Source organism: Neodiprion lecontei, chromosome 7, assembly GCF_021901455.1.
Source record: "Neodiprion lecontei isolate iyNeoLeco1 chromosome 7, iyNeoLeco1.1, whole genome shotgun sequence".
In the NCBI taxonomy this organism is placed as follows: Eukaryota; Metazoa; Arthropoda; class Insecta; order Hymenoptera; family Diprionidae; genus Neodiprion; species Neodiprion lecontei.
This window is the reverse complement of record NC_060266.1, coordinates 14,347,365-14,374,786: the sequence shown is the minus strand read 5'-3', so window position 1 is coordinate 14,374,786 and position 27,422 is coordinate 14,347,365. Positions and strand designations below refer to the sequence as shown.

The 27,422-nt window shown below is 41.4% G+C and overlaps 4 protein-coding genes across 4 annotated transcripts; 3 read left to right on the top strand and 1 right to left on the bottom strand.

Annotated features, from left to right (window-relative positions):
- The first annotated feature begins 11,403 nt into the window (after window positions 1-11,403).
- On the top strand, window positions 11,404-12,384 carry LOC124295555. The gene has a single exon (XM_046745974.1). It carries the CDS (start codon window positions 11,404-11,406, stop codon window positions 12,382-12,384), a length of 981 nt encoding a protein of 326 aa, XP_046601930.1.
- A 365-nt stretch (window positions 12,385-12,749) lies between these two features.
- LOC124295554 lies at window positions 12,750-14,087 on the top strand. The gene has a single exon (XM_046745973.1). It carries the CDS (start codon window positions 12,750-12,752, stop codon window positions 14,085-14,087), a length of 1,338 nt encoding a protein of 445 aa, XP_046601929.1.
- A 501-nt stretch (window positions 14,088-14,588) lies between these two features.
- On the top strand, window positions 14,589-16,205 carry LOC107225362. Its single transcript, XM_015665802.2, has one exon. The coding sequence runs from the start codon at window positions 14,589-14,591 to the stop codon at window positions 16,203-16,205; it is 1,617 nt and encodes a 538-aa protein (XP_015521288.2).
- A 1,003-nt stretch (window positions 16,206-17,208) lies between these two features.
- LOC124295553 lies at window positions 17,209-18,546 on the bottom strand. Its single transcript, XM_046745972.1, has one exon. The coding sequence runs from the start codon at window positions 18,544-18,546 to the stop codon at window positions 17,209-17,211; it is 1,338 nt and encodes a 445-aa protein (XP_046601928.1).
- Window positions 18,547-27,422: the final 8,876 nt, after the last annotated feature.

Genomic DNA, 27,422 nt, shown 5'->3' with positions numbered 1-27,422 from the left:
TCTGTGGTTCGGAACCCACGTTAAAAATGTAGGTCCATAGTGGATGATGGAAAACAGTGGAAATAAAGGAAAACAATAGAGGAAATAAAAGAACCATATAAAAACCCGAGAAGGGTATGCATGTAAAACTCCATTACTACTACTAAATTAAAAATAATGTCTACACGCGCGATGCTATGTGCAACGGGCTTTCAGGCTTGCATTCTACAAAGTTGAGAAATCCGTTGCGAGCTCAACTTTTTGTATGTTGCGACGTGCTCTGTAACAGGCTGAAGCCACTGTTGATACGCCTGAGTAGAAATACATGATTTTTTCTTCAAAGATAGCGCACTCGTTGCAACTCGTTCCATTGGGTTACCGAGATCTCGATGCAGCCTTGGATAGTCACGTACGGTACGGTCTTATCGGTAGCTCGATGGTGCAGCCAAGCAAGCACGAAACAGCGTGCAAGTTAATCTGCTTGTACGAAGTTTGAAAATTATATTATGCAATACTTCTTGGTATCATTGACATAGTATAAGCTGACGCGACACCGCGTCCAGTACATATCCCAACTCACGAATCTACTTGGATGAGCTTAGGTCACGATCGGTCCGTTATCAGGCTGCATGTGCATTGAATGTGCGTCGGACCGACGTGTAAATGTAGGCGTTACGGTGCAACTTGTGCAACAGTTACTGCACTCTAATGGGTCCAGCGTAACGGCTAAGGAGTTGACATCGTTGCATGATAGATTTATGTCTCCTGATTCCAAAAGTATCACCTCCCCCGCTACCCCCGAGCCCTAACTTTGAAGTTACAGCCTGTAGTGCGCTCTTGTGTTGCACTGACTGTATCGATAACACGATGGTGCGGCCAAGACACGGAGCACCTGGCTGGCACACAAGGTTATCTTGTACGGAGTTCAAAAAAGTTAGCATGTCCACACGTATGCACCTTGTAGTCCTCGATTACTGACCATATTAGGTACAAACTTTACTCCAGTTTAAAAACGAACAGATTACGAATCAACGTCAAGATTATAGGAAAACAATTGTAATCGGCATTACAGTTGATGTAGTTATGGTAAAATTAATCGTGGTTAGACCACAAGCAGGAAGGTTTGATTTTATTTTAAAATTAGCCTCCATTTACGTCAGTCAGTTAAAATTTTTCCTTTAAATATCCTGGATCCGGTATCGCCAGGCCACTATATACAGGGTCAACAAATTTCTCATTCCATACATATTAGTTCGAGAACCATCACAGACAGAAGACCTCGACATCAACGTTTATTCTCTATGTAAGTATCCAAAATTCAAATCAATTATATTATGCATTTTAATACTTCTGCACATTCCTTCCAGGGATGGAGCACCTCTTTAATAACTGAATTTCATATTTCGTTTCTTTCCATTTGCAGTTACTGGATTCCTGAATCGCTCGTCGAGAAAAGCCTATAAAATATGGCGGAGGTGTTCGTAAGATGTGAGTATATCATTTCTTCAAACTCATATCAACGGTCCGTCGACCAAGTTGTCGTGTGCGCCTTTCGGAACGTCTTGTAAGCTCCAACGAAATTAATGTTAATTTATCTATTTTCAGCCCACCAATCGCACTAAGTTAGAGAGGGACAAAACGACGGTCCACGAAGGGTTGACAACCGCGGGGATGGAATACTCCCTTTAATTATTTTATTTATCAGCTTATACATTGTATTCCTAGTGTGGACAATTTTTATGGTGAATAAAATATTACTGCCATACTTCTTGGTATCATTGACATGGAATAAGCTGACGCGACACTACGTCCAGTAAGCATCCCAACTCACGTATATACCTGTATGAGCTTAGGTCTAGATCGGTCCGCTAGCAGGCTGCATGTGCATTGAATGTGCATCGGACCGACGTGCAGATGTAGGCGTTACGCTGCAACTTGTGCAGCAGCTACTGCACACTGATAGGTCGAGCGAAACAGCTTAGGAGTCAACATCGATGCATAATAGAGTTGTGTCTTCTGATTTCAAAAATACCACCCCTCGCTACTCCAGAGCCCTAATTTTGAAGTTATAGCCCGTACGTTTTTGTGTAACTGACTGTATGTCCGTGTTTGAGAATGACTTTGCGCCTAAGATGGTTAGTTACAAATTGGTGTGTGTTCTTGGTGACTTCAATGCAGACCTTCCAGTCAATAACGACAAGGCGCTTAGGTTACGTGACTTTTTTGTCAGAACTGGCATGAGTATTGTTCCTCTTTAACACACTAATCACACTATGGATGCAGATACTTGGATTGACGTCTGTGCTGTCAGTCATCTGGCAGCTCATGACTCGTGGCGGCAGTCAGGTCAGCCTTTCCTGTCATCTCATGATCTGATTTACTTTTGGCTCAAGTATAATCATCCCAAATCTGAAAGGCGGTTGATAAAGTGTTTATCGTGGAAGGAAGCGGATTTTGCTGCAGCAACTGAGTTGGTTGCTGCAAGGTTGCATGAATCCGACGAGGATCAAGACAATTCGCTACAATCTGTTGACTCGCGACTAAGCAAGCTGAATAACTTGTTTAAGGACGTTGTAGATCAGTGTGTCCCCGTTCGTGAATTTATTCCTGAGCGAAGCTCAGATCCGTGGATTACGTGGGAGCTGCGTGAGGTCCGCAGACAGCGTGATAGGTACTATCGTCGGTTCAAAAGGAATGGTCATCGCCTTGCTTGGGAAGAATATGTTTCATTGCGTCGTGAAGCCCAGTCTCTTTGGAGAAAAAACCAAGCGAGTTATTTGCAAACAGTTTCCAATCGTGCGGGAAACACGAAGCAATTTTGGAGTGAAATGAACAGGCTCGGACTAACAGTAAAAGCTAGAAAATCGCGAGATGTGTTACGGTTTGGCATTGAAGAACTAAATGACTATTATGCTACTGTAGTTGATGGTAGAAAACATCCATCGCTTGACGAAGTAGTGGCTGGTTTGTCGAGACAAAGAGCAGGTGTGCTGTTTGACTTTGCTCGTGTTCGTGCTAGTAACATTATCGAGTGTGTCTCGGTTGGTACTTCGCGTGCAGAGGGAATTGATGGTCTCTCAACTCATATCCTGAAGACCTTTAAAGGTCTGTTCGGGCCATTAATTGCTGATTTAGTGAATTTATCTTCAAACAGCGGGTACTATCCGACGCTATGGCGTTCGTCGCTTATCACACCGATACCTAAAACTCGTGGTCCGCAGTCTGTCGTAGAAATGCTTCCGATCTCAATACTTTGTGCAATGTCTAAGGTGTGTGAGCGTGTTGTGCTGGATCAAGTTGTTTGCTTTTTGAACGATTACAATGTCCTAGATTCACGTCAAACCGGTTTCCTGCAAGGCATGGGTACGCAGACTGCTGTAGTTAAGGTTGTGGATGATGTGCGGTTTGGGATTGATGAACAGTTAGTCACTCTGGCGGTGTTTCTTGATCTAACCAAGGCATTTGATTTTGTTGATCATCTGCTTCTGTTGAGCAAACTCTATGAGCTTGGCTTCTCGCTTAAAGTCATTCGTTGGATGTATTGTTACTTGGCGGAAAGGAAGCATGCAGTGAGAGACAGTGATAAGGTGTCTACGTGGCGGAAGTATGTAACTGGTGTGCCTCGAGGTAGTGTCCTTGGCCTGTTGGTGTTCTCACTCTTTATCAATGAGCTTCCAAAGTGCTTGCGACTTTGCAGTCATCTTTCCTTTGCTGATGATCGTGTTGTTCATCTTACTTGCAAAGTTTCTGGACGAAGTAGTGCTATTGAGAAAATGAATGAGGACTGAGCAGCAGTAGCGGACTGGTGTCGTCAGAACAAGTTGAAAATCAATGCCTTAAAGACCAAAGCTATGGTTTTAGGCAGTGCGTTCAATGTGAATTCTATTCAGCCTGAGCAGATTCCAGCTTTAGTCCTCGGTGGTGAGGATATTCAGTATGTGGTCAGCATCAAGTATCTTGGTGTCATGCTTGATCCAAGGTTATCTTGGACCGATCAGGTTGCAAGAACATGAAGTTCTGCATCGAGGATACTGTATCGTCTTCGTCATTTAGTCAATGATCTAAACACCCACTCGAAACGGTAGCTTGTCACTAGCTTAGTTCTTCCAGTCTTCGATTACTGCGCGGTAGCGCTTACAAATTTGAATCTGAACCTTGAAAAGAAGTTAACAGTTGCATTGAACAATTGTGTAAGGTTTGTGTTGCGTAAGAGGCTTGGGGAGCATATCAGTAGTCCTCGGCTGGATCTCGGGTGGCTTTCGCCGTATAATCGCTGTTTATATCTGTTAGGATGTATATTCTATGGAATGTTGGTGTTAAATGGAAATGCTTTGCTGTATGAGCGTATCAGATTAAATCCAGTATTGCTCTGCATAGAGATAACAACCGGACTGATGCGCTCCTCGCACCAATTCCTTGCACGTCAATCTTGCAGCACTCGTTCCTAGTTGTTGGCACTACCTTTTGGAACTCTCTACCGCCAATTGTTACTACTTCGATGTCATTGGATGTGTTCAAAGCAGCTTGCTTCAATCATTTTATGGCAATTAAGCGAGCTGAAGTTGTGAGCGCGTTGGATTGATGTGCAGTTAGATGCTTGAGTCTAATTTGACTCCTGAATCTGTAAATCACTATTACGTGCTAATGTGCTTTTTTATTTGAGGTAGTCTAGTGCAATTTAAGCTTTATTATTTTGTTTTTTTGTGATTATTGACAAATGACGTTGACAGACCACACACATATATATTGTGACATGGTATTTCGTACCCCGTCACTTTGTTTAATTATCGCATTCCCCTAGGTGCAGATATCGCTAAAAATAACGAGAGCACGTCTGAGGCCAATACTCCAAAAATGAACGACTAATTATCTTTAAGTTGATTTCTCTTTACTAAGCTAATGGTATGCTATTTTCTAATTCTGTAATGCTCTTCGAGAACCATCCGCGAGACCTTCGCGCCAAGATACCAGGACACTGCCTGACAGGGGTCACGTACCAGCTCAACATCGACCACAACCGACTACAGACGAACGAATACCGCTGAAACCAATCCCGATGGATGCCTATCTAGTTGTCGAACAGGGTCGTGCGTGATGCACAAACAGCACCTCCAACTATTTGAGACTTATCGGCCAGGAGCCGAACCACGAACGAATGCTTCTACCGCTCGGATGCATCGTCAGGCGGCGTACAGGGCTGTGCGTCAAAAACACAACGAAGCCTCCCGTCGACGATACTTATCAGCCTAGAGCTGAACCGACCCTAACATCTACTAAGTCGTTGACTATCCAATAGAGGACGGTTTTCTCTTCACGAACCGTCTTATCGAAGGACTGCGGCGTGGAATAGGCTAATGATATGCTGACCACGTGGATCTGGTGGATCTAGTGTGGGGATCCGGGTTGAGGGCCATCACCACCAGATCGTTCCGGCATGAGGGCTTCGATGAGCGAGGGCCGGGATGCAGCGCCGACGAAATAGCTACAACGGGGAGTACCAGTAAAGCAAGGAGTGAGTTACAGTCTGTCGCAAGTCCAGGAGACCGGTGACGTAACATTGCCGCACACCTCAATATCGCAACACATGAGCAGTACTACCCCCACCCTCTCTCCAACGATACCGCGTAGCTGAAGGAAAACATCTCTAACCACCTTCCGACGTCCCGATACCCCGATACCTGTCGTCGAGGGAAAAGAAAAACGAGCGGCGAGGGATTATCGCCGCCTATCCGTGGACCAGGCCACGCGACCTGCTGGTCCAATTAAAATACCGCAAATTTGAGGAAGAATCACGTGACAGCAGCTCGACGAAAATCAGGATCATCGCTCATCTCGTCACTCTACGTTCAGTTACTAATAACAGCAGACGTGCTTTTAGTGACCGCTCTTTTAGTAACCGCTCTTTTAGTAACTCTACTATCAGTTTTGCAGTTGATCAATCTTACATTCAGCTTTCGTGAATCAGACTAGTGTCCTTGTCATCGCTAATTACCGCTACCTTATCGCATCCTCTCGCACCTGTTATATCTTCTTTTACGTAAGTGAGGTTCCTTTTCTATTTTGTGAAGCCACGAGATTACTTGCAATATATCGTACCTTTACCTTTATCTCTTGCTCTCTTTACCTTGCAGTTGGTCTGCTTGAGCCAATTGGGCTCGTATCTTTTCTCTTTATCTTGCAGTTGGTCTGCTTGAGCCACCTGGGCTCGTACCTTATTCTCTCTTATCTCTTACCTTGTCCCTTTCTCTGTCTTATTGCAAGTAACTTCGCGACTAGTTGACTATTATTTACGCATTGTAGTGACTACTGCTAATTTTATTATCTTTCTCTTATGGAAAATTTGAATGTCTAATATCGCTGTCTAGCAGCGCGTTCCGTTGAAGGATCAATTTTTATCTTAGCTACTGAGCATTGCTATTTTGTTATATTTTCTCTGATTAGTTTCTATCTGTCTCTTTACCTATTACCGCTGATTATCGTATCTTAGTGAGTGTACCGCGGGAGCGATCTTACATCGCTGCGCGGTCCCGCTCGTCGTTCATTTGACATTGGAGTATTGTGCCGTATCGCATAACATCTTTTTCACTATTTTCTTCGCTAATATCGCTGATCGTAGTTGTCCGTAGTCTATTTGGTTTGCCGTACGTTGCATATTAATTATCTTGAATATTGTTTGCCTTATCTTGAATTACCTTTTATCGTACCGAATATTATCTCTCTTTCTCTCGCACTTACCGCAAACTAGAGACTACGTATTATCTGTTATTCTCTATATCTTATAATAATTTTCTATTTGACCTGTCGCTTGAATTTACCTTGTAATTCATAATTCCCTGTCTGCGTATTTCTGATCATTCTGGTAATGTGATAACTATCACAATTGTTGTATTTCGCATGTGTTTATAATCGCTTCTCATATTTTATGATTTATTTGCTTACCGCTTAATTTAAGTACAGTATATCTTTTTCTGTTCTGCCTATCTATCATAAAACCGTGTTAATCGTTACCTTTAGTATCGCGAGCTTGCGCATGTTTCCCGCTTATTCGGAAAACGTTCCGTTATTTGTTAACTCTCTCGCTTAACCTTTCTCTGGCTGTAAATATTGTTAATTATCGCACTTATCGTAATTGTATCTCAATCTCTTCAGCTGCTTGCTTGTCATTAAACTTATCGCTTCTTGCTTAATATATTTGACATTATTCCTGCTTCACCTGTTTCTTATTTTATCTATTGGATTCGACTCCGCCCCTCTACCATCATCTTGTCTCTCTGAGCGAACTGTGCAAAACCGTCGTAGAACCTGACCTTACCTTTATCTATTACCTTTACCTTTACCTTTATCTTTTTGTCTAATTATCTATTTTTGACGCATGTGCGTCTGGCGCCCAACAATCGTATCTTTCTCTCTTAGTATCTCTCTCTATCTAATCATTCAGGTTAGTGACTGCGCCGTAGGGTAACCAATTATCGTTCTATCGTTTTACCCTCAACTTTATGTAATAAAAATATTGGTTACAATATATATATATACTCGTATATATATATATATACAGGGTGTCCCTAAATTGCCTCCCACGGACTAGCCAGCATGATACCTCGTTAAAATCCAACCGAGAATTTCTTTTCCGGAAGCTCGTCCGAGGCATAGTTTTTGAATTATAAGCGATAGCGCTAAACCAATCAGAGTGCACCATTTCATCTAGATTTGCCGCCACGGAAATTGCTGTTTTGTTCGTCTGGGTGAATTATTATTATTCGTTTACGAATTGAATATCGGCACTTCCCCTCTCTCGCTGCTGTACCCCTTCACGGGCGCTGACCTCGGTATTGTTGCCGCGGCACACGCTGCCGGCCGCACATCCATGGGCGCACACTTGTGTGTGTAAACAGAAGCGCATACTCAAGCATAAGGGGTACAGCAGCGACAGAGGGGAGGTGCCGATATTTAATTCGTAAACGAATAATAATAATTCACCCAGACGAACAAAACAGCAATTTCCGTGGCGGCAAATCTAGATGAAATGGTGCACTCTGATTGGCCTAGCGCTACCGCTTATAATTCAAAAACTATGCGTCGGACGAGCTTCCGGAAAAGAAATTCTCGGTTGGATTTTAACGAGGTATTATGCTGGCTAGTCCGTGGGAGGCAATTTAGGGACACCCTGTATATTGTAACGTGGCATTTTTACTGCGCGTTCCACACGGCATCCCGAACTCTAGACGGACCATAAACTTAGGGAGCCCGCGGAGCAAACCGCGGCTTATTTCGAAAAAGAGCGCCAGGACAACAGTCACGCATCCGAGACTCTAAGAGGGGACCATAGTCGGTCTAGCGAATAAGACTTTTCTGGATTTTTGTTTATTTTTTTTTGGGTGGCGAGTAAATGCGGCCTGAGACAGGGGATCGGCAGGAAATTCGAACGACGTTACTGGATGGCAATCGCGGCGGATCGCGACGAAAGGAGGGCCTCACACGAGGCTACGTAGAGAGCGTCAACGGAGAGCTCTGCCGCGAGGGAATCCAAGACGGACGAGATTCCCGTTGGTGGCCGGCGAGCCGTAGCCCCCCCTCCGTCGCCCAACTGACAACAGGTACCCTCGCGAAGTCGTCACCACACCACTGTCAAGCTACGGGGTACCAGAGACTGGCCAGCCAATCAACACCCCGCGACAGCGGAATTCAACGATAGCGATACGCTAGGCTGTAAGAATTTTGTTACGAGAACCCCAATTAGATCGGGGGAATTTTGACTACGGACAGCGCCTATGTTCGGGGCATGTTCGAATTGCGGCTGCGATTTGCAGGACTCGTCACTTGAGTCCTGGCGACGTTGCGTAGTGGGTGGTCGTTGTATCGAGTTATAGTGAAAAGAAAAAAGGGGAAAATCGCGTGCCATGGCAGCAACTGGAGTCGGGGAATTCCTCGGGTGGCTACGAAGTGGTAAGCGCTTGTAATTCTTTGCGGGCATATTTCGAGCGCAAGTTAGATTGGCACACTGATGAACGGTCGGCCCACTTAATCTTGGAGTTAGAGTAGCGCTCGAAATCTGTTTGCCGATCTCCTTTATGATGACCGTAGCCTGAGTTTTCGCGATAACGCGTAGAGTCAAGTTGATCCCTGTGAAGTCTCGCGTAGAGTCACGGTTTCGAGTGGGGAACAATTTCGGTTCGAAATTGAGTGCGGCCAAATTCCGCTGCACGGGGTCTCGTCGAGTCTGCGTACGTAAAAAGGGTCACCTCTCGGGGGGGGGGGGGGGTCGCGTGTTACTGTGCGTAGATGCTCGGTTTAGCGGGAAGGGTTGCGAACTTTGTGGAAATAGTGACTACGACTGGAGCTCGGATGCGTCATAATACGCTACACACCCGCACGATCAGAAAAGCTTCCTAGAGTTATTAATTCGGTCGCGATTAGCGCGTCGAGTCACGTCTTTTTGGTTTAGTGTACGAATTCTTGTGCATCAGTAAGGTGGCAACTAGCGCCCGTAGAAATAAGACATCACCTAGATTTAATCACGATGGCGATTAGCGCGTCGATCATGATCTAGATCACGTTTTTGTTTAGCGGTTTATGATTAAGTGACGATTAGCGTCGTAGTCGAGGACGATCGCGGGCAGCGCATCGAGTCCAAATCTTGTTTTTGGTTTCTGCGAGTTGGGGTATCATTAAAACGGCGACTAGCGCACGTAGGCCGTGGAGGTCTCCTAGATTTATTCACTTTTTTCTATTATTTTGTTTGTTCCACCCTTTCTTGTTTCTTTTGAATTGAATTTAAGCATTTGTATTTGGAATCGCGAAGAACGACTTTCGCAGTAGTATTATTATTTTTATTTTTATTTTTTTTTGTATTATCGCTGACGAGAAATATACGTATTATTGAAATTTTATAGTGATTTGGCCAAACCACGCGTTGGCTTACTTGTGTTGCATCTCTCTCTACCCAAAAATTACCCCTCCCCTCTCCGCGCTACTGAGCTGGCGAGTATATGGTCGCGGTATATTACATTACCGATCTCGAGGCGTGTTGATCACACCAGGTGCCCAACAAATTTCGCGATATCGTTTTAGATCCAGGATACTTCGCGGACACCGAATTATTCTGCACGCGGTAAGTTCCCGGTCATTTTCTCCGAGTGACCGAGGTGCAAGAAAAATCCACGTCACAATATATATACATATACAATATATATACATATATATACATATATATACACATATACATATACATATATACATATATATATACATATATGTGTATATATATTGTGACGTGGATTTTTCTTGCACCTCGGTCACTCGGAGAAAATGACCGGGAACTTACCGGGTGCACAATATATACATACATATATACATATATATATGTTGGATTTTCTGCCGCTGCTACTGAGCTGTGAGCACAGGCCGCCGCTGCGTGCGCAGCTCCTGTCTGGAGTCGTACGGCCGCCTGGCTTCGCTGCGGCGTCAGTCCTCGCTCCGTCACGCTGAGCTACGTACGCTGCCTTTGATAGCGCCTACTTAATCTTATATTCTTTAAACATTTTGAGATCTAAGTTCTCTCTTGTATATGTCAATCAGAGTGATTCAATTTTCTATTAAAATAAACCTGAACTAATTTGGAGCAACTCAGGAGTTTCATTTATTCACCTAGCCAACATCGTAGTATATTCATGGTCCTTCGAGCCAGATAATTGCTGAATAAACACCCTCAGATAGGAATCTCATCCACGTAAGCATAACTCATATGTGAAAGAAAGACAAAGGCATTTATACGGTAGCACTGGCTGTCATATCGAATTTAGAGCAAAAAAAAAAAACGGAGCAAGCGCCATGCTTGTTTTTCTCACTAATGTATTCTCTATATTGTACTAGTTCGAGATCGAATACGTGTACGCTGAACACTACGAATTGGTAAAGGGACATACTTAAACTGCAATAAAGCTAAAGGCAACTAAAACAAAAGAATGTAACACCAACTGCTGTCTATCTATATCTCTCTCTCCCTCTCGCTCATGCATGAGTTCGAGATCGATGCTCGCTTTATAGCTGTCAATGCTATCTATCTCGAGGTGCTGAAAACGTGACAAGGTTTGATAAAGGCGTCCAATGCCTGGCAAAGTGAACCGTAAATGGTTGTTCCTTCAATATCGCAACGATAATCCTTCATTTGGTGTAAGAATTTTACAGCCGCGTCATTCTGAGTTTGCACACCTCACTGTCCATGGACGCCGCCATGTTGGATACACGGCGTGCCGCGTCTACTTCTCTCCCTCCCCTTCCTTTCTCCTACTCAGGCGACGAAACTACACTTTCGACTGCTACTGCATCAAATAGAGACATGAATACAATGCGGCGGCCAGTGCCTACTTCAAGCTAAAGATTTGTGAACCTACGATGTCCCTCCGTTTCTTGATTTCAGAGCAAACCATGGAAAACAACAATCTTCTTGCCGCTCAGCAGGCGCTGCTTACAGTAATTCGCAACTTCACTCAATTTGTGATAAATACGCCAAATGATCAATGGAGCCTAGGACAGGTGCAGGTGCGATTTGAAATGCTGAACGCCTATTGGGCAGATTTCCAAGGCAACCATCTCGCATTGATCGAGGCAGGTGCGAACGCAGCAGATGGCTACAACAGCGACGCAATCTACGCAGAAATCGAGAACCTCTACATTGAGTCGCAATCAAAACTCTACAACCTTCGCGATCAGCTGACTGCAACTTCGTCTAGAACCCCAGTCGCCCCAGGAGAGATAACACTATGCTCCCAGCACTCAAGGTCTAATAATAGCCGTTTAGCACCGATGAACATACCTACGTTTTCCGGACGCAGAGAAGACTGGGAAGCATTCCGCGACGCATTTTTCGCCATTGTTCATGAAGACGACCAACTCAGCGACGTGCAGCGATTATTCTACTTACGCAATCATGTTGAAGGAGAGGCCAAACAAGCCGTATACAGTTTCCCAGTCACTGGAACGAACTACGCTGCAGCCTGGGAATTGCTGACTACTCGATACGAGCACCCGAGGCTATTGGTGTATGATCATCTCAACTCCATACAAGACCTACGTAAGCTCACCAATGAAAACTCCAGTGATCTTCAGCATCTATGTGATTCTCTCGAGCGCCATAGAAAACAACTAGAAGCTCTAGGCCGTCCAGTCTCTCATTGGGATGATTGGTTCATTTCGATCGCAGCCAATCGTCTAGATCCAGAAACACGCGGCAAGTGGCAAGAAGAACTGGAAAGATTAGATACAGCTACCGTTGGTCATAGAACAAGAATGCCGACCTACACCACACTGATCAACTTCCTGAACAGTCGATGTCGAACACTCAAATCGATGGAGGGTCCAAAATCCACTCTAAAACCTTCGGCGAGACACCCATCATGCTTCGCTTGATGGGAGTGGGCGCAGATGCAGGTGGCACTGCTCGATTCTGTCCATCTGGACTGGCTTGCTCTGTGTGCCGAGCACTGCACCACACTTCTCTACATGAAGAACAGAAACGAGCGGGGCCACCTGTATCTGCGCCTATTCCTATCAAGCGAAGCAAAGAGAGTGGAAATTCAACCAATGATCTGAAGTCAACGACTCCTCTATCCACCGATATGTGACTAGCCATCCTGCCAACAGCGATGCTGCAAATTGGAAGCGATCGTGGAAGAACCATCTCTGCTCGAGTAATGCTAGATTCGTGCTCTGAAATATCAATGACTTCGATTTCTTTCATTCACCGTGTCAGTGCTTTGGCAGAACGTGTAGACATGAGCATCAGTGGTGTTGGCGGAGAATTCATCGATCGCTCGCAATTCAAATCACGTCTACAGATACATCTTCCCGACTTGGACAGCCCCGTTGATTTTGAAATATACTGCATAAAACGCCTCGGTCTGAGTACGCCAACTACTCAGATCCCTCAGAATGTTCGAGAGCTTTGGCGTCCCTTGCAATTGGCAGATGAACATTTCGATACACCAGGTCCTGTGGATATACTTATTGGGGCAAACCTTCTCCCGACCTTAATGCGGTCCGGGGTCCTGCGGAAAGACACGACAATGGCACGAAACACCGCAGTCGGATGGATCATTTCGGGCTGCATCGCTCAACCGACGACGTCGACCACTACTCGACTCTGCCTTACACAAGCTGGTGTCGAACCTCATTGGTATCAACAACTATTTCAACTTATTCAGCGATTTTGGGAAATTGAGAACGTGCCCCATGTCGTAAGACAGTCGCCAGATGACAAGATTTGTGAAACTATCTTCAGTCAGCATCGACGTGACGCTCAAGGGCGTTACATTGTACCACTGCCTGTTCGGACAAACCTCCTTCATCTGCTCGGCGAAAGCTTACTCGGTGCTCTGGCTTCACTGGCTGCGCTTCTCCGACGAATGAAAAGAGATCCAGCACTGGCTCGAGCCTGCATAAATTTTATGAACGAGTATTTAAGATGTGGCCACATGAGAGAGCTACCTGAGGAAGAAATACATCAAACTGACTCACCGATACACTACATACCCTTTCATGGGATTTGGCAGAGAGGAGATCTCGAACAGAAGCTGCGCGTAGTATTCAATGCGTCACGGTCTACGTCTAGTGGGTACAGTTTGAATGACGTTCTGTACACCGGCCCTAAACTCCAGACCACCTTGTGGCGCGTGTTAGTTATATGGCGTATTTATCAAATCGCCTTTAGTACTGACGCTCAAATGATGTACTGTCAAATACGCATAGCAAAGGAGCACTTAAACCTACAACGAATTGTTTGGAGCCCTCACGAGGATTTACCTGTCAAGCATTATCAGCTCCTCACCGTCACTTATGGCACGTCATGCGCGCCCTACCTCGCTCTTAGGGTGATGAAACAATTATGTGACGACGGAAAGGAGGGTCGTGAGGATGCAGCGAGAGCTTTACTCCACGAGAGGTACATCGACGACATTTTTTCTGGTGCCGATAATATTCCAGATGCCCTGCGATTGCGGGACCAAATGATCCAACTCGCCCAAGCAGGAGGCTTTCCCCTTCGCAAGTGGGTTGCCAACACTCCCGAGCTTCTACAAGATCTGCCTCCGGAAATGTGTTTGCGTCCATCATAGGTTCGCATCGGTGAAGACGGACCTGTAAATGAGCTGGGAATTCACTGGGATCCTCAGGCTGACAACTTTCGTTTGGCTCCACCACAACTCGCGCCTGTGCAACGCACAAAACGCGAGATACTTGCCGCGGTCGCAAGCATCTTTGATCCATGTGGATGGCTTGCACCCGTCACTTTATTGGCCAAAATGTTGATGCAGGATCTGTGGCGGGCTGGTCTGGATTGGGATCAACCGTTGCCGGCGTCAATGTCAAGGCGCTGGGACAGTTTCAAAGAGAACTTGGGACGGATTTCGGAAGTCAGTATTCCTCGTTGGTTAAAGACCTCACCTGGGCATGCTGTAGAACTGCACGCCTTCTCTGACGCCAGTCACCGTGCAATGGCTGCAGCTGTATACATTAGAGTTTCTCAAGATCAATCCGTTCATACTGCATTGTTAATAGCCAAGACCAAACTGGCTTCAATCAAAAGCTTGCGTCCTAAGGAACAAACCGAGCCTTGAATGACTATTCCACGACTGGAATTTAGAGCAGCTCTAATAGCTGTGAAATTACTAAGAACTGTAGCCGAAGACTTAAAGATTTCCAGTGACAATTGCTACGCTTGGACCGACTCTCAAATCGCCCTTCATTGGATTTGCTCGGACGAGCCTGTCGGCAATTCGCTAGTGGACAACTACGTGAATCAGATACAAGAAACGTTTCCCCGCGCCGCTTGGAGACATGTATTCAGCGAATTAAATCCAGTAGACGTCGCCACACGAGGAGCTGAATTGACTCAACTCTTGCACGAACGTTCATGGTTTGACGGACCCACCTGGCTCTCAAATCCGTCTACTTGGAAACAGATCCCGTCACATCCTACTCCAGAAGCAGTGATCAGCCATGCTACCACCGTTTGCGAGAATCTGAACTTGAATCCATCTTTCGTAAACAAATTTTCAAGGCTACTGACTCTGCTGCGATTCCTAGTGAGATTACGTCGTTGGATACGAATTCGGCTTCAACGCACGCCCACTGCCGTTGTTCTGGGGCCCATGACTGCCGTTGAGCTTCACGAAGCCTTTCTCGCATGCGTTCAACTCAGTCAAAGTCAATACTTTGCTTCTGAAATTGCGAGTCTTCGGAGCGGGAACAATCATCCCAATCGCAGCGTGCTACGAGGATTAGCCGCTCACGTTGATTCCAAGGGCATTCTTCGCGTAGGTGGACGCTTGCAGCACTCCCTACTATCCTACGATGAACGTCACCCACCAATATTGTCTGGCACTGATCATCTGGCTTGGCTGATCATCAACTGGGCGCACGAGAAATCACTTCACGGGGGCTTCCGATCAACATACTCGTACGTCCAAGTCGTTCGTCGAGCGTGGATCATCGGTGGTAAAAGAAAAATTCGGACTTTCATCCAAAATTGCGTGATCTGCATCCGCTCTTCTCCCCGCCCATTGAAACAAGTTATGGCTCCCCTGCCTCCAGAGCGCGTCATTCCAAGTGATCCCTTCGCTTACACCGGTGTTGACTGTGCAGGCCCATTTAACGTTCTTGCGGCCAAAGGTCGCGGTTGTCGTGCAACCAAAGGATATGTTGCCGTATTTGTGTGCCTTTGGTCAAAAGGAGTGCACTTGGAACTCGTTGGTGACCTTACAACAGAAAGCCTTCAAGCGGCATTGGAGCGATTTACCAAGCGACGTGGCAAACCTAAAGAAATTTGGAGCGACAACGCCGCGCACTTCCATCGTGCGGACCGTGAGATGAAACAAGCTCTCCGCTCTCTCAATAGGGATCAGGTTGCAGACGCTCTCGCCGCTGAAGGTATCACTTGGAAATTTATTCCCCCTGCTGCTCCTCACTTCGGAGGGCTGTGGGAAGCTGGCGTGAAGTCCTTCAAAAGACATCTCGAACGAGTTGCCGGCCCAAGAAATTTGACATATGAAGAGTTTTCCACGTTGCTTATCGGTATTGAAGCCGTATTGAATCGCCGGCCTCTCTCTCCGCTCTCTAGCGATCTCGATGATCTAGAAGTTTTAACAGCTGGCCATCTGCTAGTTGGAAGACACCTTGGGTCGATACCCGAAGTTTCTGCAGATTACAGCAACCTAGACCACTTGACTCACTGAAAGCTCGTGAAAGCAATGCGGGACGAGTTGTGGAAAAGATGGAGCCGAGAGTATTTAAACATGTTACAACAACGCCAAAGATGGTTGCGTCAGCGCCCCAACTCAAAGGTCGGGGATCTAGTTTTCATCTTGGATCCGAAATTGTTACGTGTCAATGGCAGATGGCCTTTGGGACGCGTAATTCAAGTTCATCCGGGACCTGATGGGAACGTCCGCACCGTGACCGTTCGTGCTGCTACTGGCGAATACGTCAGACCTATCGTTAAGTTGGCTCTCATCCCACTCGCCGATCCTGCTAGGCCAAATGGTTCTCACCGCTAAACGAATCTGGTTTTGGCGGGCGGCATTTGGACATCTACTTTCGTTCACGGAACGAGGCGGGCGGTTTGTTGGATTTTCTGCCGCTGCTACTGAGCTGTGAGCACGGGCCGCCGCTGCGAATCCGGCTCGAAGGACCAGCTGGTCTGGATTGGGATCAACCGTTGCCGGCGTCAATGTCAAGGCGCTGGGACAGTTTCAAAGAGAACTTGGGACGGATTTCGGAAGCCAGTTTGGTCTTGGCTATTAACAATGCAGTATGAACGGATTGATCTTGAGAAACTCTAATGTATACAGCTGCAGCCATTGCACGGTGACTGGCGTCAGAGAAGGCGTGCAGTTCTACAGCATGCCCAGGTGAGGTCTTTAACCAACGAGGAATACTGACTTCCGAAATCCGTCCCAAGTTCTCTTTGAAACTGTCCCAGCGCCTTGACATTGACGCCGGCAACGGTTGATCCCAATCCAGACCAGCCCGCCACAGATCCTGCATCAACATTTTGGCCAATAAAGTGACGGGTGCAAGCCATCCACATGGATCAAAGATGCTTGCGACCGCGGCAAGTATCTCGCGTTTTGTGCGTTGCACAGGCGCGAGTTGTGGTGGAGCCAAACGAAAGTTGTCAGCCTGAGGATCCCAGTGAATTCCCAGCTCATTTACAGGTCCGTCTTCACCGATGCGAACCTATGATGGACGCAAACACATTTCCGGAGGCAGATCTTGTAGAAGCTCGGGAGTGTTGGCAACCCACTTGCGAAGGGGAAAGCCTCCTGCTTGGGCGAGTTGGATCATTTGGTCCCGCAATCGCAGGGCATCTGGAATATTATCGGCACCAGAAAAAATGTCGTCGATGTACCTCTCGTGGAGTAAAGCTCTCGCTGCATCCTCACGACCCTCCTTTCCGTCGTCACATAATTGTTTCATCACCCTAAGAGCGAGGTAGGGCGCGCATGACGTGCCATAAGTGACGGTGAGGAGCTGATAATGCTTGACAGGTAAATCCTCGTGAGGGCTCCAAACAATTCGTTGTAGGTTTAAGTGCTCCTTTGCTATGCGTATTTGACAGTACATCATTTGAGCGTCAGTACTAAAGGCGATTTGATAAATACGCCATATAACTAACACGCGCCACAAGGTGGTCTGGAGTTTAGGGCCGGTGTACAGAACGTCATTCAAACTGTACCCACTAGACGTAGACCGTGACGCATTGAATACTACGCGCAGCTTCTGTTCGAGATCTCCTCTCTGCCAAATCCCATGAAAGGGTATGTAGTGTATCGGTGAGTCAGTTTGATGTATTTCTTCCTCAGGTAGCTCTCTCATGTGGCCACATCTTAAATACTCGTTCATAAAATTTATGCAGGCTCGAGCCAGTGCTGGATCTCTTTTCATTCGTCGGAGAAGCGCAGCCAGTGAAGCCAGAGCACCGAGTAAGCTTTCGCCGAGCAGATGAAGGAGGTTTGTCCGAACAGGCAGTGGTACAATGTAACGCCCTTGAGCGTCACGTCGATGCTGACTGAAGATAGTTTCACAAATCTTGTCATCTGGCGACTGTCTTACGACATGGGGCACGTTCTCAATTTCCCAAAATCGCTGAATAAGTTGAAATAGTTGTTGATACCAATGAGGTTCGACACCAGCTTGTGTAAGGCAGAGTCGAGTAGTGGTCGACGTCGTCGGTTGAGCGATGCAGCCCGAAATGATCCATCCGACTGCGGTGTTTCGTGCCATTGTCGTGTCTTTCCGCAGGACCCCGGACCGCATTAAGGTCGGGAGAAGGTTTGCCCCAATAAGTATATCCACAGGACCTGGTGTATCGAAATGTTCATCTGCCAATTGCAAGGGACGCCAAAGCTCTCGAACATTCTGAGGGATCTGAGTAGTTGGCGTACTCAGACCGAGGCGTTTTATGCAGTATATTTCAAAATCAACGGGGCTGTCCAAGTCGGGAAGATGTATCTGTAGACGTGATTTGAATTGCGAGCGATCGATGAATTCTCCGCCAACACCACTGATGCTCATGTCTACACGTTCTGCCAAAGCACTGACACGGTGAATGAAAGAAATCGAAGTCATTGATATTTCAGAGCACGAATCTAGCATTACTCGAGCAGAGATGGTTCTTCCACGATCGCTTCCAATTTGCAGCATCGCTGTTGGCAGGATGGCTAGTCACATATCGGTGGATAGAGGAGTCGTTGACTTCAGATCATTGGTTGAATTTCCACTCTCTTTGCTTCGCTTGATAGGAATAGGCGCAGATACAGGTGGCCCCGCTCGTTTCTGTTCTTCATGTAGAGAAGTGTGGTGCAGTGCTCGGCACACAGAGCAAGCCAGTCCAGATGGACAGAATCGAGCAGTGCCACCTGCATCTGCGCCCACTCCCATCAAGCGAAGCATGATGGGTGTCTCGCCGAAGGTTTTAGAGTGGATTTTGGACCCTCCATCGATTTGAGTGTTCGACATCGACTGTTCAGGAAGTTGATCAGTGTGGTGTAGGTCGGCATTCTTGTTCTATGACCAACGGTAGCTGTATCTAATCTTTCCAGTTCTTCTTGCCACTTGCCGCGTGTTTCTGGATCTAGACGATTGGCTGCGATCGAAATGAACCAATCATCCCAATGAGAGACTGGACGGCCTAGAGCTTCTAGTTGTTTTCTATGGCGCTCGAGAGAATCACATAGATGCTGAAGATCACTGGAGTTTTCATTGGTGAGCTTACGTAGGTCTTGTATGGAGTTGAGATGATCATACACCAATAGCCTCGGGTGCTCGTATCGAGTAGTCAGCAATTCCCAGGCTGCAGCGTAGTTCGTTCCAGTGACTGGGAAACTGTATACGGCTTGTTTGGCCTCTCCTTCAACATGATTGCGTAAGTAGAATAATCGCTGCACGTCGCTGAGTTGGTCGTCTTCATGAACAATGGCGAAAAATGCGTCGCGGAATGCTTCCCAGTCTTCTCTGCGTCCGGAAAACGTAGGTATGTTCATCGGTGCTAAACGGCTATTATTAGACCTTGAGTGCTGGGAGCATAGTGTTATCTCTCCTGGGGCGACTGGGGTTCTAGACGAAGTTGCAGTCAGCTGATCGCGAAGGTTGTAGAGTTTTGATTGCGACTCAATGTAGAGGTTCTCGATTTCTGCGTAGATTGCGTCGCTGTTGTAGCCATCTGCTGCGTTCGCACCTGCCTCGATCAATGCGAGATGGTTGCCTTGGAAATCTGCCCAATAGGCGTTCAGCATTTCAAATCGCACCTGCACCTGTCCTAGGCTCCATTGATCATTTGGCGTATTTATCACAAATTGAGTGAAGTTGCGAATTACTGTAAGCAGCGCCTGCTGAGCGGCAAGAAGATTGTTGTTTTCCATGGTTTGCTCTGAAATCAAGAAACGGAGGGACATCGTAGGTTCACAAATCTTTAGCTTGAAGTAGGCACTGGCCGCCGCATTGTATTCATGTCTCTATTTGATGCAGTAGCAGTCGAAAGTGTAGTTTCGTCGCCTGAGTAGGAGAAAGGAAGGGGAGGGAGAGAAGTAGACGCGGCACGCCGTGTATCCAACATGGCGGCGTCCATGGACAGTGAGGTGTGCAAACTCAGAATGACGCGGCTGTAAAATTCTTACACCAAATGAAGGATTATCGTTGCGATATTGAAGGAACAACCATTTACGGTTCACTTTGCCAGGCATTGGACGCCTTTATCAAACCTTGTCACGTTTTCAGCACCTCGAGATAGATAGCATTGACAGCTATAAAGCGAGCATCGATCTCGAACTCATGCATGAGCGAGAGGGAGAGAGAGATATAGATAGACAGCAGTTGGTGTTACATTCTTTTGTTTTAGTTGCCTTTAGCTTTATTGCAGTTTAAGTATGTCCCTTTACCAATTCGTAGTGTTCAGCGTACACGTATTCGATCTCGAACTAGTACAATATAGAGAATACATTAGTGAGAGAAACAAGCATGGCGCTTGCTCCGTTTTTTTTTTTTGCTCTAAATTCGATATGACAGCCAGTGCTACCGTATAAATGCCTTTGTCTTTCTTTCACTTATGAGTTATGCTTACGTGGATGAGATTCTTATCTGAGGGTGTTTATTCAGCAATTATCCGGCTCGAAGGACCATGAATAAACTACGATGTTGGCTAGGCGAATAAATGAAACTCTAATGAATACAGCTGCAGCCATTGCACGGCGACTGGCGTCAGAGAAGGCGTGCAGTTCTACAGCATGCCCAGGTGAGGTCTTTAACCAACGAGGAATACTGACTCCCGAAATCCGTCCCAAGTTCTCTTTGAAACTGTCCCAGCGCCTTGACATTGACGCCGGTAACGAAGGACCCTATTTTCATAGATCCCTCTCACCTTCAATTGAAATTGGAAGAATATGACCTCCTAAAAATATTACACTATTTAACCCTTATGATATTCCTTTATTAAATACAATTATTTTAGTTTCTTCAGGGGCAACAATTACATGAGCCCACCATAGATTAATAAATAATATAAAAAAAGAAACACTAAAAAGAATATTATTAACAATCATTCCAGGTATTACTTTCTCAATATTACAATGATACGAATATTTAGAAGCACCATTCACAATAGCAGATTCAGTTTATGGATCAACTTTCTTTATTGCTACAGGATTCCACGGAATTCATGTCTTAATTGGTACAACATTTATTATAATTAACTTATTTCGAGTATATTTGAATCATTATTCTAATTTTCATTACTTTGGGTTTGAAGCAGCAGCATGATACTGACATTTCGTAGATGTAATTTGACTTTTCCTTTATATACTTCTCGCAAAAATTAAGGGAACAACAAAATTTTCGCAATTTTTTGGTGATTTTCAACAGGCTGTATTTCAGTGAAAAATGGTCGTGCAAAAAATAAAAAAACAAAGCTTTTGAAGCTTGAAGACTCTAGTTTTTGAATTTTTTGGTTAAAAATTTTTTGAAGCACTATTAGCCATGCAATCCTTGGATAAAGCACGAAGAAAAAATTTTCAAAATTTCTTACATTTTTTTTTTCGCTCCACGGGCATGGAAAAATTTTTCCGAGCTAAACCAATGCATAGATCGCATAGCTTGTTTATTCAGCTTCAAGATGCTTTTTTTTAAACCTCGATACGACCATTTGTCTTCGAGATATCGAATTTTGAATGCCAGAGGATCCTTTTTCACTCAACTGCCGATATCTCTGGAACTACTGGTCGCACAGCGAGCCGAAGGGCAGTTTCTTTTTCTGCAGAAAATTTCCTACAAAGATCTGTCAAGGTTGATGTCAAAAAAAATTTTTCTCCACCTGTAGCGTCAACGTGAAAAAAGAGCAAAAAAATGCCATTTTGCCTTTTTTTGGATAATTGACTGTATCTTCGTCAATATTGGGGGGAAAGCTTAGGTTAGAAGAAAATTTTACAGCCTAATGTACCCCAAAGGTCCCTCTTAATCGGTAGATCGATCGATTCAGCGGTTTTCCTGGACCGATTGATTGAAATTTTGGAAAAATTAAGAGAACAAGGTCCCTTAAGAAACAAAAACCTTGTTCCCTTGATTTTTTTAAAATTTCAATCAATCGGTCCAGGAAAACCGCTGAACCGATCGATCTACCGATTTAGGGGGACCTTTGGGGTACATTAGGCTGTAAAATTCTCTTCTAACCTAAGCTTTCCCCCCAATATTGACGAAGATACAGTCGATTATCCAAAAATTCCTCAAGAAACAAAAACCTTGTTCCCTTAATTTTTTCAAAATTTCAATCAATCGGTCCAGGAAAACCGCTGAACCGATCGATCTACCGATTTAGAGGGACTTCTGGGGTACATTAGGCTGTAAAATTTTTTTCTAACCTAAGCTTTCCCTCCAATATTGACGAAGATACACTCAATTATCCAAAAAAAGGCAAAATGGCATTTTTTTGCTCTTTTTTCACGTTGACGCTACAGGTGGGAAAAAAATTTTTTTCGACATCAACTTAGACAGATTTTTGTAGGAAATTTTCTGTAAAAAAAGAAACTGCCCTTCGGCTCGCTGTGCGACCAGTAGTTCCAGAGATATCGGCAGTTGAGTGAAAAAGGATCCTCTGGCATTCAAAATTCGATATCTCGAAGACAAATGGTCGTATCGAGGTTTAAAAAAAAGCATCTTGAAGCTGAATAAACAAGCTATGCGATCTATGCATTTGTTTAGCTCGGAAAAATTTTTCCATGCCCGTAGAGCGAAAAAAAAAATGTAAAAAATTTTGAAAATTTTTTCTTCGTGCTTTATCCAAGGATTGCATGGCTAATAGTGCTTCGAAAAATTTTTAACCAAAAAATTCAAAAACTAGAGTCTTCAAGCTTCAAAAGCTTTGGTTTTTTATTTCTTGCACGACCATTTTTCACTGAAGTACAGCCTGTTGAAAATCACCAAAAAATTGCGAAAATTTTGTTGTTCCCTTAATTTTTGCGAGAAGTGTATTTCTATTCACTGATGAAGAACATACTAATATATTTATATAATATAACTTAAGTATAATTGATTTCCAATCAATAAGTCTAACAAAATTTAGTATAAATAATTAAATTAATATTTAATACCTTAATAATAATTATAATAATTACTATTATTATATTAACTATTTCAATAATCTTATTAAAAAAAACATTTTATGAGTTAGAAAAAAATTCACCATTTGAATGTGGATTTGATCCAAAAGGATACCCACGTATATCATTTTCCATTCGTTTTTTTCTAATTGCAGTTATTTTTTCAATTTTCGATGTAGAAGTAACATTAATATTACCAATAATTATAACCTTAACAATTTCAAATATAAAAATTTGACTATTTATGGTATCATACTTTATTTTAATTTTATTATTAGGATTATATTATGAATGAAAATTTGGGGCACTAAACTGAATTTAAACCTACAAAGTTGAAATAAAATTTATATTCAGTTTCGGCCTGAAATTATAGTTATTTATTAATAACTCTACTTTATAGGATAATAGTTAAATATAACATTTGATCTGCATTCAAAAATTATTAATATTAATTAATTTATCTTGAATAATTTATATTAAAATTAATTGAAGCCAAAAAGAGGCTTATTATTGTTAATAATAAAAATGAATAGAAATTCCAATTAAATAGAAATATAAAATAAAAAAGCTTTTAACTTTTTATTAAATGATGAAAATTCATTTATATTTCTAATTTATATAGTTTATAAAAACATTACATTTTCATTGTAAAAATAAATTATTTAATTTTATAAATTAAATGTTTAAAGATTTAAATAAATCATCATATTATCTTCAATAATATACTTTAAATTTTAAGCTATTTAAACATTTATAATATTAAGAAATAATAAAAAAATAAAAAAGCAAATAATAAAAATAAATTTAAAACATTATTAAAATAAAAAATTAATAAATCTATAAATATATAAAAAATTTTTATACAAATTATAATTATTCTTCTTTTATAAAATTCTAATCAATTTTGATTAAAATTTAATGTTAATTCTTTATTTATAAATATAATATTTTTAATTAAACCATAAGTAGAAATAACAGGTAAAAACCATATTGTTCTAAAAAATAACTTTAAAAAATGAAACTTTAACTTAAACATTTTAACATTTAAATAATAAACAAAAAATCCAAATAATATACCTAAAAAAATAATTAAAATTGGTAAAATTTTTATATAAAAAGGCAAAATAATGACATATCTATAAGGAAAAATTAATCAACTAAATATAGAACCTCCTAAAATTACTATCAATATCATAAAATATATTGAATTATTTATATAAACATCATAATCATTTAAATAATTTAATCTAATTATATTATACCAACCTAATATAGAAAAATAAATCAAACGAAAAGTATAAGAAACAGTTAAAAAAGTTGAAATAAAAAAAATAAATATAATAAATATATTATAATTGAATATTAAAACTATTTCTAAAATTATATCCTTAGAATAAAATCCAGCTAAAAAAGGAAATCCACATAAAGATAAATTAGAAAAATGAAAACAAATAGAAGTAAATGGTATTTGATTAAATATTGAACCTGACAAACGAATATCCTGAAAATTATTTAATCCATGAATAAAAACTCCTGAACATATAAATAATAATGCTTTAAAAAATGCATGTATTAAAAGATGATAAAAAGCCAAAAACTTAAATCCTAAAAATAAAATTCTTATTATTAAACCTAATTGGCTTAAAGTTGATAGAGCAATAATTTTTTTTAAATCAAATTCAAAATTTGCATTTAATCCAGACATAAATATAGTTAATCTAGATAATAATAAAAATATAATAATAAAGTTCTCTCTATTAAATAAATTTTCAAATCGAATTAATAAATAAACCCCCGCCGTTACTAAAGTAGAAGAATGAACTAATGAAGATACAGGGGTAGGAGCGGCTATTGCTGCAGGGAGTCAAGAAGAAAAAGGAATTTGAGCACTTTTAGTAAATGAAGCAATCAAAATTATTAAAGTAATTACTATTATAAAAGAATTATATTTTGAGACATCTATATAAAAATAAAAATTTCAACCTCCAAAATTTATTATTTAAGAAATTGATAATAATAAAAAAATATCACCAATACGATTAGAAATAACAGTTGATATACCAGCATTAAAAGACTTAACATTTTGATAATAAATTACTAAACAATAAGAAATCAAACCTAACCCATCCCAACCTAATAAAATACTCATTAAATTTGGACTAATAATTACACCGGCACACAAAAAAAATTGAGTAGAATGTGCATTTGACCGGACCTACCTACGGGTACGTATTTTGGTCCGCTGAATCCGAATTCGAGGTCAGTTTGACCCCTACACCCCCAAAATTTCGAGAAAACTTCGAAAAACCGTAAAAATGATGAAAATCGGCAGTTTTAATGATAAAAAAAATTTTTTGGAACTAAACTAAGCGTGATTTTCATGTATTTCGATCTGCTGAATATGAAACGAAACTTTATTGAGACCAAGAGCCATTTCAAATGTAAAAAAATCACACAAACCCTCCAAAATTCCGAAAAAATATAGTTTTCATGATAAAAAAACTTTTTCTGGTCCAATTCAGATAAAATTTTATATCTTTTCATGTCTTCAATTCGCATCTCAATTTTTTTAGTCTATTCACCCTCTAAAGCTGGAAAAATTCGAAAAAATTGTAAAAAAATTGTAAATTTTACAATTAAAAAAATTGTAAAAAAATTGTAAATTTTACAATTAAAAAAATTGTAAATTTTTACAATTTTTTCGAATTTTTCCAGCTTTAGAGGGTGAATAGACTAAAAAAATTGAGATGCGAATTGAAGACATGAAAAGATATAAAATTTTATCTGAATTGGACCAGAAAAAGTTTTTTTATCATGAAAACTATATTTTTTCGGAATTTTGGAGGGTTTGTGTGATTTTTTTACATTTGAAATGGCTCTTGGTCTCAATAAAGTTTCGATTCATATTCAGCAGATCGAAATACATAAAAATCACGCTTAGTTTAGTTCCAAAAAATTTTTTTTATCATTAAGACTGCCGATTTTCATCATTTTTACGGTTTTTCGAAGTTTTCTCGAAATTTTGGGGGTGTAGGGGTCAAACTGACCTCGAATTCGGATTCAGCGGACCAAAATACGTACCCGTAGGTAGGTCCGGTCAAATGCACATTCTACTCAATTTTTTTTGTGTGCCGGTGTTATTAATATCATTGATACAACAAATAAAATTACCAGTATAATAAATCGATTCAAATTTAGATCATTTATTATATAAGAATTTCTATATGAAATTACCAAAGAAGAAATAAATAAAACTGTTCTTATAAAAATTAATGATATCCAATCAAATAAAAATGTTATTACTACGCAAGAAGAATTAATTTCAATTAAATTATACTCAACAAAATAAACTAAATCATATAATAAAAAATAAATACTTAATATAAATAAAACTAATCTGATAAAAAAAATTATAATAAAGCTAAATAAACAAATATTTAATATAAAAATAATTTAAAAACTAAATTTAATTTTCTTTGACACCACAAATCAATATTTTAAATAAACTATTTAAATTAATTTATATTCAAACAATAAAAGATTCTCTGTTTAAAATAATTAAATTTAAAGGAATTCAATGTAATATTAATAAAATATACTCACGAACATTACCTTGAGAAAATGAATAAAAAAAATAATTTATTTTACCATGTTGAGTAAAAGAATATAAATATAATGTATAACAAGCTCTAAAAAAAGATAAAAAAATGATTAATAAAAAAATTATTTTACTTCATATAATTAATCTATTGATTAATATAATTTCACCTATTAAATTTAAAGAAGGAGGAGCTGCTATATTTGAAAAACATAATAAAAATCATCATAAACATATTCTAGGCATATAATTTATTAAACCTTTATTAATAAATAATCTTCGACTTCTTAAACGTTCATAAATAATATTTACTAAACAAAATAAACCTGAAGAACATAAACCATGAGAAATTATTAACAAATAAGAACCATAAATTCCCCATCTTATTAAAGTTAATAAACCAGATAATATTATTATTATATGAGCAATTGAAGAATAAGCAATTAAAGACTTTAAATCAACTTGAAATATTCTAATTAAACTAATATAAATTCCTCCTATTATTCTCAAAACAATCAAATAAACATTTAAAAAAATACCTATATTAATTAAATATATATATAAACTCGTAATAAACCATACCCCCCTAACTTCAATATAATAGCAGCTAAAATCATTAACCCACAAACAGGGGCTTCTACATGAGCTTTAGGCAACCATAAATGTATAAAAAAAGTAGGTAATTTTACTAAAAAAGCAAAAATTAA